The sequence below is a fragment of the Schistocerca gregaria genome, chromosome 4 (genome assembly GCF_023897955.1).
Source record: "Schistocerca gregaria isolate iqSchGreg1 chromosome 4, iqSchGreg1.2, whole genome shotgun sequence".
Lineage (NCBI taxonomy): Eukaryota > Metazoa > Arthropoda > Insecta > Orthoptera > Acrididae > Schistocerca > Schistocerca gregaria.
The window spans coordinates 359021329-359042479 of NC_064923.1; the positions used below are offsets into that span (position 1 = coordinate 359021329).

At 36.6% G+C, this 21151-nt stretch overlaps 1 protein-coding gene across 3 annotated transcripts in view; it reads left to right on the forward strand.

Moving 5' to 3' along the window:
- Positions 1-14169, forward strand: part of LOC126268194 (proton-coupled amino acid transporter-like protein CG1139) — a 1364918-nt gene extending 1350749 nt beyond the window's left edge. For all 3 annotated transcript variants that reach the window (XM_049973808.1, XM_049973810.1, XM_049973809.1), the window contains 7 exons: positions 640-783; positions 927-1199; positions 4852-4936; positions 5231-5503; positions 6004-6182; positions 9192-9367; positions 10163-14169. In XM_049973808.1, coding sequence (XP_049829765.1) covers positions 640-783; positions 927-1199; positions 4852-4936; positions 5231-5503; positions 6004-6182; positions 9192-9367; positions 10163-10410 — 1378 coding nt within the window. In that variant the 3' untranslated portion in view covers positions 10411-14169. The remainder of the gene's footprint in view (positions 1-639; positions 784-926; positions 1200-4851; positions 4937-5230; positions 5504-6003; positions 6183-9191; positions 9368-10162) is intronic.
- The last annotated feature ends 6982 nt before the right edge of the window (positions 14170-21151 follow it).

Genomic DNA, 21151 nt, shown 5'->3' on the forward strand with positions numbered 1-21151 from the left:
TTGAAATTTGTGTGTGTTTGTGTGTCTATCGACATGACAGCACTTTCGTTTGGTAAGTCACATCATCTTTGTATTTAGATATATGTTTCCTGAGAAATTCATCAATGGAGTAAGTTGGCCACCAATAAATCCTTTACGCTTCTCTTAAAGTAAATTTCTTTGGTTGTTCAGCTTTTTATGGCTGCTGGCAAGTTATTGAAAATGTGTGTTCCTGAATAAAGTACACCTTTTTATACAAGACTTTCAATCCTTGTGGAGATTATTATTATTTCTAGCATCGGCCTTGTCTTCCACACGCCTCTACCTCAAATTCATCCCCGTTTTACATATATCATTTACGTCGTCATTCTCTCTGTTCACTTATGTTGACTCCAGTTGTTTGTTCACCTTCCCCCTTATCTTCATACTGGCTATCAGTGCATATTGCTGTCAATTTTCCAATCTTTACTAATTAGTTTTTGTCCCTTTTACTACAGATGTTCTACAAACTTTGAATGTCACTTCCTCTAGTAGTCCTTTCTCCACACTTTTTGGTACTTCTCCAGTTCTCTGTCAGAAACTTACTCTAACCATCTTCCAATATTTGAAACATACAGGGCCTACATCATACATTAATTCATATTAGCTGTTTTGTTACAGTATCAGCAGCAAGGAAGCAGAAGCTGCAGGATATGGAGCTAGTACAGGCATCTTCACTGTGGGGGATGCTTTATCACGGAAGGCGAGTGTAGCGCAGCAAGAGTACAAACCACATTTAGAGCGTGATGTTGAAAAGCCTATCACGTAAGTATCTCTGTAGCATATGTTTTGTCTTGAGTTCTGTTAATTGTATTTTATATAATTATCCCCATGAAGATGCAGCAATGCAGTGGTGATACTGGTACCTGACACTTAACATACTTTGTCTGGCCTGATTCTGTTAACAGCAACATGGAGACATTGCTGCACCTACTGAAGGGCAGCCTAGGAACAGGCATCTTGGCAATGCCAAATGCCTTCATGCATGCAGGATATGCCGTGGGTATAGTTGGAACATTTATTATTGGAGTGCTGTGCACCTACTGTATCCATCTCCTAGTGAAGGCACAATATGAGCTCTGCAGGCGGCGCCGTATACCCAGCCTAGGCTACCAGGAAACTGCAATGGCTGCTCTTGAGGAGGGACCTCGCTTCCTTAGACCTCTAGCTCCATACACTGGGTAAGATAGCTGTGCCACAGTTACTCACTTTTTCATACATAAAGGCGGATTTTGAGACAAAAGTGACCTCATGGAAAATTCCTGTAAGCATCCAGAAGCACTTCATTGAATTTTCCATTATTTTTATAGTCCTTGAGTTCTTAGTGTTCAAAGCCACTTCTCTCTGGATTCATTGAAAGTGCAACTGCTGCTATTCAGTTTGTCATGGAATGGATGAGCAGACATTTCGTTTTAGCATTCATTTCTTTTGCCCCAGTTAAAGGAATTTCCCAATCTTTCTCAATAGCTACATGCTTCTAAATACTAGCTCTCATTAGTATGTATGTTCCTCTTACACAATTTAAAACGAAAGTCTATGTGCAATGATCAAGTATAGTGTTTGAATATTTTCAGAGTATGTTAAATATTGTATAGCCCATAGTGTTGTCTGAAATTTTGCCATTATTCAGCTGGGCATCATTGCATTATCCTTCACTCCTCCATTATTTTGTGAGCTTAGGTCAGGTGACCAAAGGCTATAACACTTTCTGTCTATTGAAATTAGATCAGCAGTACATCATTTTAATTGAGTCAGGCGACATACTAGGTGCAGTTAAACTTGAGATGTATTGCTAGTGCAAACATTGAAAGCTTCCAGCATTATTTAATTCTCCTTGCCTGTCCTTCCTTGGGATATGTATGTATGTGTATGTATGTAATCAGCAAGTCCAATGGAAAATACATCATAATTGTCACAGTGTAGCATTAAACACTGTAGTGTGATTGAGCTGAGGTAATGAATATTTACATAGCAAAATTTGATTCGTACATCGAAACACAACAGGTTTTTTTCTAATTAATTATATAGATATCTTTTCATACAATTAATAAGTATGTGATTAATTCATTTCTCACATTTCTGGATGTTAACTCACTGCCTCATTTCCCATTTGTCATAGAATATTGTCAATTAAATATCAAGAATTTGTTGATAATAGTTAATATCTATAGAACCTGGATTAGTCACATTGCTCATTACATATTTCACTTCTGAAAACACATTTTTAACATTATATCTTCATTTACACACTTCAGATTTTGTGCTAGTCTTGGTAATGTTTTATAAATTTTTCTCAGAAAAAAATAAACCTACGAAAAGTTAACGTGCAAGTAGAATCAAGAAAGAAATGTTATTTGTATATCATCTTGGAAAGGATGTTCACAAAATGTATAAGACTATATACCACGAGATTAACCCACTAGCATACAAAAACACCACTATTCCTCTTACACAATCTTGCTTTTATGTTTACCACCTCATAGCATTGTGTGATTTCATTGACCTCAGAAATATTACCAGTTGTCTATATACAGGAAAGGTTAAGATTTATTTAATATGTACACATTTCTTACCAGATCGGCACGTCTGAACCCTAATATCCTGATGGTAGTGACTAACAGGACTCTCTCTCTGTTTGAACAATTGCATCGGGGGATTTCAAATTTGCTGCCTGTTAAACAGATAATCCTAAATTTACTCATACAAATAAGCAAATCTATCTTTGGCAGTAAGTGTATTCACATGAGTGTGACTCCTAAGATCCATGAAGAGAATTCTGCAATGGCTTGTTGTGGACTTCACATAATATTCTTAATCCACTCTGCTACAATAAATCTTACAATAGGTTCACAAGAAACACACATTACTGTTCCCATAGTGTCTGCAATGGAAATAAAACTTCCAGAAGTTACCCACACTTAATTTGTAGGCAAGTATGTGTTTTGTGAACTATGATAAACATGAGGCCTCAGCTGATCATTTGTAGCTAATTCACAGATATCTTGTGCAGACATAGTGGCTATTCTGATTGATACTGCCCTAATATGCAAACAGGTCTGTCAAATTCTCATCTGTTGGTTGTTTACTATATATTATATAATTTCTCATTCACTGAATTTTTTTTACATACCTCTGTTTTCAGTATTCTGACTGGTTATAGTTGCATCATGATTCTATGTGCCAAGTTCATCTTGTAGAAGGCCTTAAATTTCTTCTGCATCTCCAGGTAGTAACATGAAAGTTGCTGACTGATGCCTTAAAACATGTTCTGTCACAGTGGCCATTATTATAGTTAGTGTTTTCCACAAATTCCTTTCCTTGTTAATTCTGTGGTAACTCTCCCCTCCCATTTTAGTTTATTGTACCAGCCAACTTACTTTCAGGCTACCTTCTGTAACACCACATCTTTACTACTTGGTTTTTTTCTTTCCTGGTTTTCTTAGTCCATTATTCACTTCCATACAACTGCTGTTCCAAGAATAGATGACTACTAATTTATTGCAGAAACGAAACCTCTATTTGATATTGCCGACTTCTTTTGATCAGGAGTAGTTGCTTTGCATGTGGTACTCTGCTCTTTATTTCCACCTCTCTTCATATTTTGTGTGTTGTGTTGTTTCTAGTTTTGCTACCTTGTCTGTGATGCAGTCTGAAACTTTGACAAGTTGATTGAAAATCTTATTTCTACAACTCTTCATTCCTGTTGCTATTGCTCAAATTGTATTCTCAGCTCAGCAGACCTTTCATTTTATTCAACAGGTCCTATAATTGTAGCTCACTTTCACTGAAAATATCAATGACATCAGCAGATCTTACTATTGGTATATTTTAACCCTGCATTGTAATCCCATTTCCAAAATTTCTGTAAATTCTTTCATTGCTTCTTCAATACACACATTGTGTATTAACTCTTTCTCTATAGCTTACACTTATTCTGAAAATAACAATTTCATGCAACATGTTACACTAACAGACTTTTTCCTTGTTGGCAAATCCTATCTCCCCCTCCTTCCAAGTCTTGTCCCCTTTGTCAAGTACATCAAAACTGACTCTAGTGTCTTGAAGTTTTCTAACATAAAACCGATTGCCATCTGATAGATATTCAGTTTTCTTTCCAACTCTTCTATTATTCATGTGACCAACTTGCATACATTACATATCAGTTATATTGTGTGACAGTTCTCACATTTATCTGTCCTTCTGTTACTGATATAGTGAGGATAATATTTCTCCAAAAAGTCTCATGGGGTGTCTCCTATATCATACATTCTACAAAGTAATTTGATTAATCATTTGGTTGTTCCAATTCTTCCAGAAATTCCAAAGGAAAATGTTCTTATCAACTTTGCTTTTCATGATTAGGAATATTTCAAAGTCTGAAAACTTCAGCTGCAATGTGTATCTACATATCTTTCATTCAAACTGTAGACTGTAAATCATCTAGGTATCACATCTTGAATGTTAAATGTCCACAAAACATACAGGATATTATAAGGCTCCAACAATCTTCAGACAGTATCAAAAACTCTGTAATGCTATCGTCCAGTTTACATACCAGACAGTGTCCAAATCTGGTGTAGATGATAGTAGACTTCCTTGTCTGTTGTATAACCTGGGTGTTAAGAGTTACCATGTTTTGCTGTCATTTGTTTAAAGTTTAAAATCACGAAATCTTCATTTTTATGCATACATAATGTCAAAATGTACTTAACTGGGAAAGGTTTGTCATCTTAAATCAAAATTGTTTTAAATTTTTTTTATTAATAAAGTAACAATATTTTTGTTAAATTTCAAAAATTATTTCATTTTTCTAAGAGTCTGTAATTTTTGCAGGCACATTGTGAATATCTTCTTGCTGATCTACCAGCTGGGAACTTGTTGTGTGTATGTTGTATTTGTCAGCAGTAATATAAAATCAGTAAGTATAACAATAGTAATGAGAAGTTTTCATTCTCTTTAATGTCATATCAACAACAATATCAATTTTAATAAATATTTTGTAAATAATTCATACTTCATTGATAATATTGACTAGTAGGAACATAATTACTTTCACTGAAGTCACCGATAGTGGTCTGGGAAGGACCATCTTTCCAAGATAAAGTGAATAGTCCACTACCTATCCTTTAGCACTATTTATGTGATTAATATACTACATAGTCTGCTAATTCTATTATTATTATTATTATTATTATTATTATTATTATTATAGGTGGTTGATGAATACTACAGTGGGCTGGATTTAAGGATGTACATGCTGATTTTGCTGCTGCCATTGATAATGATAAACATGGTTCGCAACCTGAAACTTCTGGCACCATTCACAACACTAGCCAATTTACTCACTCTGATTGGCTTCGGCATCACACTGTATTACCTGGTCAACAGTGCTCCTACACTTGCAGACAAGGAGCCTTTTGGGACTCTTAAGGGTTTACCCCTCTTCTTTGGAACTGTGCTTTTTGCATTAGAAGCAATAGGTGTTGTAAGTATCTAACACACTACATAAAAATAGGTTAAATGTGACTCATTAAGCTAAGAGATCAGTGATATTAAAGACTAAATGCAGGCCTTAAATAAGAGTAACTTCTGAAGTATGGTGTTAATTCATATTGACTCAGATTTTGAATATAACATGAAATAATTTCTAATGGAAAACTCCTATGCCACAGGTGAATCTATAATTAAACAGGAGGCATGTGTGGGCTATTACAGAAAGTTTTAGTTCATTGTTAAATGTTTTATTTGTAAGATAAGTAGTGATAGACAAATGTTAATTTCAATAACTTCAGGCAGCAATACATACAGTGAAAAAGGCTTAACTGGGGCTACACTATCTCATCAGATAATTAGAAGCAAAAAACTTTATTTCAAGTTATTAAAGGTCTTAAAGACTGTTTCTTGATACTAAAACTACACACTCACAAGTCAGTTTTATCACTCCTGTGTATTTAATTCTACAAAATATTTTTAAAATTGTTGCAGATTCTGCCTTTGGAGAACAGCATGAAGACACCAAAGAGTTTTGGTGGATCACTGGGTGTACTTAATAGAGCCATGGTTGTCATCATAACTTTGTATATTGGAATTGGATTTTTTGGTTACATGAAATATGGCAGTTGTGTGAAAGGGAGCATAACACTTAACCTCCCTAATGAAGAGATGTAAGTGTCTAGAAGTTATTCAGGTGTATCTTAAACTTGATGTTCAATACTATTTTGTCTAATAAGAGCAGCATTAGACCTGTGACTGTGTCTGCTAAAATATCTTGGGACAAATTACATTATTTGGGATCTATTCCTAATTTGAATTAATTGCCATTAATTTGAGCTCCCACTAATAAAGGCATGCCTACAAGAGTTGTGGATTCTTGAATACTTACATAGGTGTTTGATGTCCAAGTTTGTAGCTCCACAGCTTAATTTGCTTAAATGAAGTGATACCTTAACAACTTTGTGAATGACACACGCCACTCAGTGATTTTGATTTGTTGTTTGCTCCTGATTTTGCTAAGTCAGAGGTAATGATCCAGACTATATGGGGTACCCTTGGCCTCCAAGTTGGGGGTTGTGTGTGGGCACTGTAAAAAAGAAAATGGCTACAAATGCCAAGAAATAGTCTCAGATTTGGTATGGATAAACAATGGAAAAAACTACAGAAAGTTGAGGATTAGTGCTTCAGTATCAAGGAAAATCACACACTGAAATTTGGTGCTGGGAATTTAAGGTAACTCTGCATACCTGGAGTGGTGAAGAACGGAGTAGGCACTGGCTAGACAGCGGGACTGCGAGAGATGAGATAGCTTGGAGCAGGATGCACAAATATAAGATACACAGCTACTTCTGTAGTGGAAATAGAGAAGGTAAACAACAGTTAGGAGTTGCCTTAGCAGTAACCAACAGAATAAGAGGTATTATCATTGAATTCAAGGCTGTAAAGGAAGAACTTGCTGGATATGAATGAAAGGGAAGTTTTAAAACTTATCAATGGAAGCCTATCATGCACAAGAAGAAGAAGAAGAAGAAGAAGAAGAAGACGACACATACTATGAATATCCAGAATCAATTTATGAAGATGATCCATCATATGATACGAAAATGTTCCTAGGTGGTGCCAATGACAAAGTAGGGAAACAGGTGTTTCTGAAACATGGCATTGACCCCACCTTGTCAACACAATTCCTCCAGCAACAGAATAGGATTAGTCAATCCGTCAACTTCAAAAATCCAAGGATTATAAGGAGCTACTTCCTTCGCAAAAACATTTCTAAGATCGCCTAGAAATAATCCAACCATAGCACACACAGTCAAATGGGTCACACATCGGTGGATACTAGATGTAAAGGTTTGTTGATAATGTAAAATCTTGGAGATGCAGAAATTAGATCAATCCACTTCTGGCAGCTATTCATGAAAGAACAAGAATGCAAAAACTAACTGCAGGAGAGGAGATGGACCAGAAAATATACACATAACTACTGAAATAAGATTGCATTATGGACAGATACTCAATCGAAATTCAAAACAGGTTTGCTGCCCTGGGAGAAGAGGGAGATTATGTAGACAGACTATGGTCATAGCTCAAAATCGAAGTTGGGCATGCTAAAAGTTATAGCTGACAAACGAGATGAAAGAATACCATTGGGCTACATGGAGGCAGATAGAAATTCTTCAAACAGAAAACTGAGAGCATGTAAACTACAAGATGTGATTTGCTGAAGAGGATTGAACAGTAGACAAGTGACTTTTACAAGACAGTCATGTTCTTCAAGAAAGGATATTATGCAAGGGTTGATATGTTCAAAGATAGCACAAATGATAGATCAAATGAAAACTATGGAGGAATGGAAAATCTATTCTGAAAATCTGAATGTGGATGGCACAATCAACAGTGGTGTGACAGCAGCATGGTAGTAATAGTGTGTAGTAATGTTACAGGGTAAACTGTAAATGGGTAATGCAACAACCCTCTGGCCTATGCAGATGATGCAGCTTTCGTAACACAGAATGAGCAAGATCTGGTTTATATGGCCAGTGTGTTAATGGAAGAGGTAATGAGAGCAGGCCTGAAGATGAATATGAATAAGACCAAATGTTGTGAGGGGAGAGGATGATGACGACAGACCTCTGGATGTAGCTAGTAAAATCTTTGAAATGGTAAGAGTTCAAATATTTTGGGGCAAAACTTGGTGAAAGGGATTAGATAGGCCAGGAAATGGTGGCAGTGATCCATGCAGGAAACAGATCTTTAGAGGTCCACAAAGATTAGGCTCTACAGGACAGTAACATAACCTGTTATCCTATATAGAGCAGAGACCTTGAATGTGACACAACAGATAGAAAGAAAACCCCTGACGTTTGAGAATGCTATCCCGAGACAGATGTCTGGGACAATGACGGATGGAGATGACTAGAGAAAAAGCAAAAACCACAAATTGCAGCAGTTGTACATAGCACTGGACTTTGTGGTTGTGATTAGAGAAGACTGAAGTGATTTGGGGAGGGCATCTAATGCATCAAAGGGCCAGATCACCAGACACGTAGTGGAAGAAGACATCAGAGGCCTGAAATAAACAACTTCAAATCAATGCACTGAACAAGTATCTTGCTGCATCAGTGTTCCCACCTTCACTCTAAGCAAAACAAGTGCAGCATCCAAATGATATTAAGTCCTTACCTTGATTTTGGTGCACTATTCATTTAAAAATGGGTATAAAAGCAATGTTTAGTACACATACGAAGAGTTTACATTTCTACAATAATATTAAGCTTCATACTTATTCATAATATTCCAGTCACATCTGATTTTGGGATTCTCACTGTATATCCCTTCTCATACAGAGGTACAGAGATAAGGGATACTTAACACTTAAAGTTTGATACTTCTTCATCAATGTACATAAAACTGGCTAATATAAATTCTTAGCTTATGATAAAAAAAATCAGCTTTCTTCCTTAAACAAAATGACTTGATAAATAATCTTTGAAAATAACACAGATGAATTGTTTGGATACAGCTCTTCTAGAAAATGGCAACATACACTTGTGACTGAAAAGTTTAATAATGTAACTTTGGCACAGATACATGCTTTTGAATGTCTTGTTTTAGTTCCCACATTAATAAATTTCATTGGAAGTACAGAAAGAATGACTCACTGTAAATTTTGTTTCCAGACTTGCACAGTGTGTGAAGATAATGTTGGCTATCTCAATTTTTATAACTCACAGCTTACAGAACTATGTGGCCATAGATATAACATGGAATGGCTACTTGAGTGAAAAGCTTGAGAAACATCCTCATAAAGTTATTTTTGAATACCTTGTTCGTGTTTCCCTGGTCATTGTCACATGTAAGTATAAATATCTTTAACAGCATATTGTAGACTAAATGCAAAACATAGTCAATGTACAATTACACTAATGGTTGAACAAAACGTCACACAGAAACAATCCATACTCAAGAGTTTAACTTTTGACTGGGGGGGGGGGGGGGGGTGGAGGAGGAAGGGAGGGAAATGCAGTAAGTTGATAATTGTGTGATAGCATCAATGCAAATAAGGGAGGGTGCTCAGTGGAAATGTGATAATCGGCAGCAGTTAGACAAATAGTAAGCCATCTGGTGGTAACAGCCAAGCATATTCATTAAAATGTTGCTGCATGTGGCGTCATGAAGTATGCTGATATTGAATAGAGAAACTCAAAATACTTGCTTGTTTAGTAGAAGCAAACAGTGTTGTTTTTAGGATGTATCCTGCCACAAATCATAATATTGTACTATAACAACTTAGGCCTGCAACTGTTGTTTGTAAAAGGTTCATGCACATCACTTCAATACAGAATTCGAATACAGATATCATAACTTCATTGTTAGGTCATTACAACAACTATCTACATCCAACATGTTACTACAGTATGACATTTGAATTAATAAATTCATTCATCATATACTGGATACCCAACTGGCCAGTCATAGAAGTAGATGTATGAAATGGCTTTCCATGGGTGGCTCTTTGTATATTTTCTGAGTGGTGTGTGTGTGTGTGTGTGTGTGTGTGTGTGTGTGTGTGTGTGTGTGTGTGTGTGTGTGTGTGTGTGTGTGTGTTTTTTAGTGTTATTAAAATGATAAAAATTGTTCTTTTTTGCAGTCCTGTTGGCTGTTGCAATTCCAAATCTGGAGCTGTTCATATCACTGTTTGGTGCCCTCTGTCTGTCAGCACTTGGAATTGCTTTCCCTGCAATAATACAAAGCTGTACATTTTGGAACAAAGAAACTACTCAACTCAAGTTCATCTTAATGGTTATGAAGAACAGTTTCCTAGTCCTGTTTGCAGCACTGGGTCTTATTGTTGGAACATATATATCAATTTCAGATATAATTAAGGAGTTCAGCTAAGATAGTATTGTAATGAGTCCTACAAACTTGTTGGGACACCAGTTTTAGGCTTAAGAAGTTTGGAGGGATGAGCACCATTGTTCATAACTTTCCTGTAAACCTGATTCCTCCAGAAATTCTGTTGGCCCTAAACATGGTTGTTACATTACAATCTCATGTAGAGCTGTGGTATGTTTTATCTGAGCACATTTAGATGCAATACCAGTTCTCAAATAAGAATGAAGAAAAAAAGGCAGCAGTTGAAGGATGTAAAATAATGGAAAGCTCTGTTCAGATGTGTTGCAAAACACTGCAGGAGCTCTAGTCTCAAGTATTCATCAGTTAGGGCAGTATTACTGGACCACGATATTATTGCACCTAGTCTGCCATGGCAAGAAACATGTGATGACATTACAATAAAGTCTAGTGGTGACTAAGGAAAGTGAATCACACTGAGCGATTTAAAGACCTTTGTGCATATGATACAAAGTGGTTCAGCATGTCCTCATGAAATATCATGAGAATCCACAATAAGCCAAATGAAGTGCCCTCACTTCCATGTGCAATAATATTGTGGTATACTAATAAAACTGGTTGGCATTTTAGCTGCCTGAAGTGTGGCTACATGAAAATGATTGAAAACTGTTCACTACCACAATTGAAAGAGTTAGGAAAGTTTTTACTAAAATTAATGTGAAAAATTTGTGAAACAATGTTGAAGAATACTAATTAGTTACCTGTCATTCTTCAGCAACAGTTACTACTGTAACTGCAACAGATTCATGCAGTAAAAATACTCAACAAAGAGGGCTAGGGAGGAGAGGAGGGGAATGAGTGGGGAAAGGTAGAGAGAAGAAAAGCTTTGGTATAAAATATTTATCATCATCAGCCTTCAAAATTTAAATCTCACTGAGTACATAGTTCAAACTTTGTTTTACTCCTGACTAGATCATAAATAGTGATGTGGCACTTGTGTACAATAGAATGTTTGGTTATAAATGCAAGCAGTTTACTGTGAAATAATTTTTACCAGAAATGATGAAATTAATTGTAAGTGCCGTGGAAGTGATTTCTGTTCATGTTGTTAAAAATAATGTTCACTCAAATGAAAGGAATTAGTGTTCATTATTACAGTGGAAAAGAGCTTTCCATTGTTAACAAAAAAAGGGAAGCTGTGATAGGAATAAATGTTATTTGATGACATTACCACAACAAAGTAGCACAATAAAAAGTACATCTGGTGCAGAATGCAAAAATAACATATGTAAAATGTCCATAAGATTTGATAAAATGGAATAAATTGTTCTTGTATAAGAGTTCTAGATACAGTGCAGCCACTTTTAAGAATTACCTATTTTTTCCTAAGATAAATGCTCTATGAATGCCTTAAAGCATTTTTAGAGCTGAAAGAAAATGTTGATCAGGTCATAAATTCAAGTCCCAAAATAAATTTTCAGTACAGCAAGAGTTAAGGTAGTGAATTTACTTTGAATTTTCCTAAAATTTAACAGCGTGGGTACTTTTGGGCACATCCAGTTGCAAATAACTTAGTGATAATTTGCGTAGTTTTCCAGGTAAAAATCATTGGTCGCAAATAGTTCAAACTAAGGTGACACAACCATTTTCCAGAAATGGAAATCAATCTGTTTTCAAATCACAATAATAATGGTGCTCAGTTGTAGATGTGAAAATGTTGTATATTAGTGTATATCTTGTAAATAATGTTTTGTTATTTATTAATGTGCTGTGCTACTTTCTAAGTAACCTTATTTAAAAATAAGGGATTTTTAAATTGTATAATGTGTTGTGAAAGACTGAAAGTGTTTTTCTCTATTCCACTGTGCCTCCTTCTCAAAACTGTTGAACTCAGCTGTGAAAGCACTACCTAATGCAAGAAGCATCAGTTCACCCAAGATGACTGATTAATCTAAACACAGTTCTGACCCTTCAAAGTGACTTACTTGGAATTTTTAGCATGTTAACAGTTGGTCTTACAATGGCAGCCATATTTTTTAAGAAATAATGTTAATTACCTATTTTTTCCTGTGGAGTTAGTATTACAGCCTAAATTGTTCAAACATCATGAATCTGAACTGTTTTTCTGAGGCAAAGATGACTCACTGTGGTAAACATTAAAATTTTATATGCGATTGCAGGCTTTGTCAGTGTACTTCAGCTATGACATCTTCACGGGTTATCAGCTGAGTGGCGTTGTCTTCTAGTCGCAACATTTCAATGGATTGCATATGTCATCTTTAGGTGAAGATTACCTTCACCAGAAGATGATGGATAAGCAATCCATTGAAATGTTGGGACTAGAAGAAACCACTCGGCTGATAACTCATGAATATTTCATAATTAAAATTTTAGCATGCCTCCATAATTCACTGCAACTATTTAGCAACTGAAACTAAATGTGATATTTTATTTCTGTGTGGTTAATGTGATGAGAAATGAATCTGTCCAATTATCTTTAATAAGTTGTGTTAAGACATGTCATCATATCGGAACTGTTCATTGTTACCACAAATGTAGGTAATGAAATTGTAACCAAATTCATCATTTGAGGCACATAAATTATTACTGATGATCAGATTTTGATGAAATTTCGCAGCAAATCAAGCCCACCACCTTAAGAGTCTTATCCCAGTTCCTAGATCTATATACAAAGTTTCTAACACTTAGAGCTTGAAATTATGTAAACATTGCTTTCAAAATAAGAAAGTGACTTCAGTTGGGAGTTGTGGAAGCCTGTGAAATAATATGGCCAAAATAAATATCAGCAGAATTCCTATAGAAAGATACAACTGGCATATGGAGCCTCCCTTCCACAAATAATTTTACGATGCACTGATACTGTTAAACAGTAACATACATTGCATCACTCAGTGGTTACATTTGTGCTCATAAAGGGCACAATATTAAAGCTTACATGGACAACAGAACTGTTGGCCAGCAACAGTGCAGTCTTGCTGGGAAGTCATTATCAAATATACACTTTCTTATTTTGACTGAGATAGTGGAATGTTAGGTTGTTTCATAAGAACAGTGCTTCAGTTCCATGCATATTTGGCCATTAAATGAAGTAGTTATTATATATTTATATTCTATTTTTGACATTTTTGTGTATAAAAGTAGATAAGCAATTTGTAATATTAATAAACTACACTCAGTGTTTTATATTAAAATACGTGAGTGTTGTACCTGCAAAATCTAGTGAAATATCTTCAAATTATTTACTGTTGCATTCACTCATACTGTAGCTTTATGACTGAGGTCATTTCACCATTTTTATATTAAACTGCCAAAGTGATATTAATGTATTTCAGAGGCTTTGTCAGTAAATCTGTTTCCACTTCAAACAATTCTGTTCAGTTTATACCAACATGTTCTTTACATTAAGGACTGCTATTCTTGCATTAAATGGTCTTCTGTAAGCAAAACATATCTGCTACAAGCTTAGAAAATCTGGTTTTAATCTGTTTATACATACAAATCACCCCCACCCCAAATCTTGAAATACCAATCATCGACACTGTGAGAATTACTAAAGAAAATCATGTTGGTGTTATTAGAACACATGTACATTGGCATTATCTCCACAAATCTGAGTCAGTTTTCAGTGTGCTGTTAATTATCTGTGAAGTATTAATTTCCTTGTTGTGATGTAAATAAATGTTTTCATAAGAAATGAAAATTAAAATAATTTATGAAAGATACCATTTGTCCTTTGCGTCTGTTTTAGATCCAGCCAGTTTTCATGATAAAAAAAATAAATATTTTCAAAGAAAATGATATTTTTAAAAATGTAATTGGAAGATAAACAAAATCAACTCAAGTGGGGCAAGAGGAAACATCCATAAAGGCTAAGTAAATGTGCAAGCTGTAGGAACTAATATCTCCTTCTGGCAGAAGAATTGAAGGGAAAGGAGAAGCAGTGAAGGAAAATAACTGGGAGTGTTTAGGAAATCAGCAGTTTGGAAGAGTCTCACTGAACCCCAGGTTAGGGGAGACTTACTGGATGGTATGAGGAAAGACGAACTCTCCCCATTTCCTAAATCCTTCCAAGCCTTTCCCTTCATCCCTCCACTTCAGCCCTTCTCCCAGGAGCACCACTGGCTTTCAAAGCTTTCACATTTACTTAACCTTCAAAGGCAACTGTAGAACCATACTGATCAAAGTGGCACTCTCATCATTTCAAGAAAACTAGGGAAATGCATTTGATTTTTTAAGGAAAAATTTATGGTGTAATACTTAACGATATGTTTTACTGAAATCTTTTTATTAGAAGACACGAAGTTTGGTTTCTACATTAAACAAAACACTTGCATCACTTTGGTACAAATAAATTACATTTGTGTCATGTCAACACAATCATCTAAGGAGGTAATCAAACTTAATCATCTCCAAATCCAGAGGACAGCATGTTTTCATTACCCCTTCATCTTCTGGGTGCATGTGGAATTGATAGAATGGATGATTTACTGTGCAGGTATGTAATTTTGAAGGCTTAGCAGAAACACCTGCAAATCTGATTCATTAAGTTTGAGGCCAATCAGTGTAATATGTAAGGCTTGAATCCTTGAATTTAATTTTCTGTATTTGCGATATCTTTGTATCCTCTCCTAAAAGAGTTTGATGAACTTTGTAGTGGTGTGATAGGTTTTCAAAGTCCAGAAACTTGTCAGTCATGTCTTGGTATAGGAAAAGTTCACACTTCTGACAGCCACAAACAAGGCCAGTCCATGCCTGATGTGTGAAGATTTCTATCAGCTTCTTTTGCTCTCAACTTTCGAAAGAAAAAACTTTCTTTAAGTATGGCCATTTATGAAGTGACACAATATTTTTGAGATGAGAAATTTTTTTGACCAGAAACATAAAGAAATGCGGTTACAAAGTTTTAAACAATGGAAAATCCAGTATGGAATGTAAGAATATTATGAAAAGGAAAGTTGCCACTCTTTTTTCCTCCATATGTATTGTGTGTTTACATGTTCAGGTATCTGTTTTAGGCACACACAAGTGAAAATTTAACTGTGGTAAAGTTCTTTGTGGACATGATTTTTTAGTATTGGCTTTTCCTCTCACTTTTTTCTTTCAATAGTTCATACATTTTGCTAATGGACAGTTTGACAGACAAATATCACCATGAAGACTTCTTTTCTCCATACTGGCTGCTGTATTTGGGGAAGATTTCAATATAGACCCAGATTCTGTCAGTTTCCCCTCAGAGCTGCTTTGTTAGTGTTACGTATTCCAGACATTTTTTAAAATACAGAGTGCATCATTATTTCTTTCATTGTTTACTTGGGCCACACCTAGAAAGTAATTTTACTGGTCACTTGAACTGTCTCATCACCACATTTCTATGAGTAGCTGTCCAATTGGAATGTCTTTGCTTAGGTCATTTGGGTACTACAGTTTTTACAACATTATATAATAGTCATTTGTGTGTCCTTTGAAGCTAGCTGGTAATACATGATAGGTATCATTCCCTGATTTTATGCAGGAACATGCACACTGCACTTAAAGCAGCAATTGCATTCTAGAGGCATGAATATGTTTGCTGGCACAGTGTTGTTTACCTTTTACATTGGGGCCTGTACTACTTAGCTATTTTTGTCCTCTTGTATGTTCGTCAGGCTCTTCACTGTCCACGTCTTTCCCTAAATTACCTATCAAACCAAAAGAAGGTTGCCCAGTCTCTTGAAAAATATCTGAAAGTAATAAAATCTCTGGCGAAAGCTCAACCCTGAGGCAGGTGCAGTATGCAAAGATGCGAGCTGCTAAATCAGTAAGTCAAATCTCAAGCAAAGTTGTTCTAGACAAAAGTTAGTCATTCAGGTTCCATTATATGATTACTATTTGTAAATATGCTCACCTCCATCTGTTTTGCTGAGAGACTCAATCACCTTATGTGGGGGGTGGTAGTATGAATAATCAGTGGAGAAATCCTCATTAGTTTCAGAATTGCTTGATGGACTACCTAAGGTACTGTCCATGGTACAGCATCTATTTCTGTTGTTCATTTCACTGACCTGTTGTTCCATTGATGGAAGTATCCATACAAAGAATAACAATGTTACACTTCTGTGAAGCAAAGGGAATATAGTGTGCAGGTAAAACTGTTGAATCCAAGGAACAGTGTTCAAACTGAGAAACTAAAGGACATGAACCAGCTGACCTTGACATAAAATAACTTTTATTACCAGCTGAAAAACTTACTGTACAGTCAGTAGAATGAAAGTCATAAAAAATACCCATTTTGACATTTATGTAACAAGTTACATGAACTCCAGACTGTAAGTCACAATCATCATATTTTGCACATGTATCACTTAAGCTTTCACACTAAATTAGTCATAACTTGCAGATATAACAATCCAAGTATGGTTTTCCCTACGGGGTTCAGAGTGATAATGACATCTGCAAAATTGACCATTTTGGTGCCGTTTTACCACTCTCTTAATGTTAAAGCTGGGAAATTGTTGAATGAAAATAGTCTAAGAACCATGAAGTATCATGATTATTGGCAATGTGGATTGGCGGTGGCACTGATGTTCCTGCTGTTTCAAAATTTCTTTTGCCTTCATCTCGAAAGATGCATTTTGTAGATAAGTTGTTATGATTCTAAATCCGCAACAGGGATCATAATGTCAGGATGTATTTTTAAAAGTAAAATAAATTGCAAAATGTGAGATTGAGACATTCTTGCAAAAGATAATGGTTTCTGCACTTTGCTCAGTGTGGCACAAAAATTTTTCTCCCATGCATTCGTGCATAAAGCTCTAATACAGAAAAAAGTTAATTTCATCAGTATGGTTCTCCTGTCCCCATGTATGCTTTCTCCTGCTGCCATTTGGCAGGCAGAGTTTTTTCTATCCAGTTACAAAGAAATGTTTTCTACTCAGTAAAGAAACAAATTTAAATAAATGTCTCAAGGTTTATTATACTGCAGTAAGGATTCCAAAAGCACAAATAGTGTGTGGAGCAAGCTGTAAACAAATGAACAAAGAATCATAAACTATTCCACAGATTGTTTTTTACGTGGGTGAAAATGATTCATTATGTGATTCAGCTGAAATTTGTTCTCCATAATCCATGTAGTTGTAACACTGTAAATATTTTTACTATTTTACATTTTTTTTCAATACCTAAAAGACAAACTCTCAACAGAACATAGCAGTTACAATTTGTACACTGCAGTGCAACACTGTTTATCATGGTACTCGGGATTGGGAGTTTTGTTAAATTCTGTATATGCAGTGATAAAAAAAAACAAAACTGAATACTGCAATATTATTTACTCTGTTAAATATTGTGGGCTAGTACGAGACTCTGAAATAACCCAATACCATGATAACATATGTACAGATATGTTATTCTGAAGTACGCACAGAATAATTTATACACAGCGTGTGAATAACCCCCTTCTAACAGATAGTTTGTGTGAGCGCTGCTATTGTGGAGGGAAAATGTGTGCTTTTATGCAAACTGTAATGATTAATTTGTTTCTCATGGGCTACTGTTCATTTATGTACCAACTTTCACAAAGAAACTGATATTTTTTATGCTTATTAAACGGAATATTTTTATGTGTTTACTATTCATTATCTGCAAGGCAAAAACTGAGGAGAATCTCATCTGCCATTAAGTGGACAATCTTAAACATACTGAACACACTCAGTACGCAAACATCAATGAATGGAATTTGCCTTACTTTACTAGCTTTGGAACAATAAAAAAACATCAAAATAGAGAAGTCTCCTGCATTTACAGTTAATATTACAGACAATTTCTAACTAAAAAATATTGTCAGTGTAATGGCTGACCAGATGCTCCTAGGGAAAGAGAGCTCCCCACAACACGAAGTTCTGAAATAGTTATTAATTACAATTAATGCTGGCTATTATGGGAGGTACTCACTACTCCAATAACCAACACTTTCTAATAACAATTGGACATAACTTACAGACAGACTTACATTAAATATTAGACTGTGATACAATGGCAGCCTTCCACTAGACAAAAGCAAGCTAACCCAAAAAAATTCTCTCTGTTCTTCTTCATATATGTTACACAGATACTTTAAACAAAAGGCTATTTGTTAAATGCATCACTTTTTGTGAGTTTTACTGACAACAAACAACACTTCGTAATATTTGATTTTCATCGCATGCACGGATGCAGTCTTTCAATAATTTATAGTTCACATGTCACTATTTTTTCACACACAAAAAACCCTTTTGATTTTTATGGAAATGTCCATTTATGTGATGTTCTGTCACATGTTCCATTCTAATACCATGTCCTTTAGCAATGCTATGAAACAATTCACAATTTTATGTAAATAATTGCATCTGTAAGTGAAATATAATTATTCTCCACCTTTTACACCACTATGAAGAAGTCAACATCCGTTTCAAGTACAGTCGGCCTCTTGACCCCATGAACCAGTTTAGGCGCCGTGTTGCAACAGTGTTCCTGGGTGCTGGAGCTTCAGAGAATAGGGAAAGCTGTCTGTTTTCGAGGGGCAAACTGTTCAAGCAATTTTTTGCTCGCTCGTCGTGGCAACTCGATTAGTAAATATTACAGTGAAAGTTATTACAAATGAAACTATCTACGATACTTCCTGGCTTTCTTACGCTGAATATTCATGATGAATGTACACAGGAGTTAGTACTTACATTTTATGGAAAATGGTAACAAGCCTAATTATGGATCTGCGTACATGGTGTAAAAGGAGCTGTGGCGTTGTAAACAAACTGTGACGAGTTCATGACTGTATTTAGGGAGAGTTACCGTTATTTTACTCCATCGGCAATACGCATTTCGTTTGAAACAAATATCTCGAAACCACGGTGTAGAATTGCAAGTCCCGGGTCATTTATTTTATTTACATTAGCGGGCTACATCTACATCTACATTTATACTCCGCAAGTTACCCAACGGTGTGTGGCGGAGGGCACTTAACGTGTCACTGCCATTACCTCCCTTTCCTGTTACAGTCGCGTGTGGTTCGCGGGAAGAACGACTACCGGAAAGCCTCCGTGCGTGCTCGAATCTCTCTAATTTTACATTCGTGACCTCCTCGGGAAGTATAAGTAGGGAGAAGCAATATATTCGACACCTCATCCAGAAACGCACCCTTTCGAAACCTGGACAGCAAGCTACACCGCGATGCAGAGCTTACCAAATAACCCTGTGACGAAACGCGCCGCTGTTCTTTGGATCTTCTCCATCTCCTCTGTCAACCCGACCTGGTACGGATCCCACACTGATGAGAAATACTCAAGTATAGGTCGAACGAGTGTTTTGTAAGCCACCTGCTTTGTTGATGGACTACATTTTCTAAGAACTCTCCCAATGAATCTCAACCTGGTACCCGCCTTACCAACAATTAATTTTATATGATCATTCCACTTCAAATCGTTCAGTACGCATACTCCCAGATATTTTACAGAAGTAACTGCTAACAGTGTGTTCCGCTATCATATAATCATAGAATGAAGGATCCTACTTTCTATGTATTCGCGATACATTACTTTTGTCTATGTTAAGGGTTCGTTGCGACTCCTTGCACCAAGTGCCTATCCGCTGCAGATCCTGCACTTCGGTGCAATTTTCTAATGCTGCAACTTCTCTGTTAACAACAGCATCATCCGCGAAAAGCCTCATGGACCTTCCGACACTATCTACTAGGTCATTTATATATATTGTGAAAAGCAGTGGTCCCATAACACTCTACTGTGGGCCGACCGAAGTGGCCGTGCGGTTCCAGACTGTAGCGCCTAGAACCGCTCGGCCACCACGGCCGGCTGCTCATCTGTCCTTAATTTCTATTAGTAGCTTGATACAAATCACAGTGATTGAGCGGGAGGCCATGGTTAATTACCCCTACAAGTGTGAGAGGAACTGATGCCTGGGCCACGGTCGGGACAGTTAACTGGAATGCAAATGTTCATTTTAGCAAGGATATACACTTGCAGTCAATTTAATGTGACGACCTGTAAAACCCAGAATAACCACCTTTTGCAGTGCGGACCACTGCACGACGTGTAGGAAGAGAGTCAGTGAAGTTCTGGGAGGTACCGACACGGGTGTAGAACCAAGACGACTCCGATTCTGTGGCTAGCTGCACTAGTTTTCTCGGTCGAGGATCCATGGCTTGAGCAGCCCGATCGAGCTGGTCTGGCAGATTCTCGATTGGGTTTAAATCGGAGAAGTTCGGTTGCCAGGGATGTACGGTAAACTCATCGTGGTGCTCTTCAAACCACGCACCTACACTGCTAGCTGTGTGACACGTGCCATAGTCCTGGCGGTGGATGCCTTTGCGCCCAGTATAAACAAACAGAATGTAGGAGCTGATGTGGTCCCCAAGGATAGAAGCATACTTGAGCCGATCCGCTGTACACTAATGGCCATTAAAATTGCTACACCAAGAAGAAATGCAGATGATAAATGGGTATTCATTGGACAAATACATTATACTAGATCTGACATGTGATTACATTTTCACGCAATCTGGGTGCACAGATCCTGAGACATCAGTACCCAGAACAGCCACCTCTGGCCGTAATAACGGCCTTGATACGTCTGGGGATTGACTCAAACAGAGCTTGGATTGCGTGTACAGGTACAGCTGCCCATGCAGCTTCAACACGATACCACAGTTCATCAAGAGTAGTGACTGGCGTATTGTGCCGAGCCAGTTGCTCGGCCACCATTGACCAGACGTTTGCAATTGGTGAGAGATCTGGAG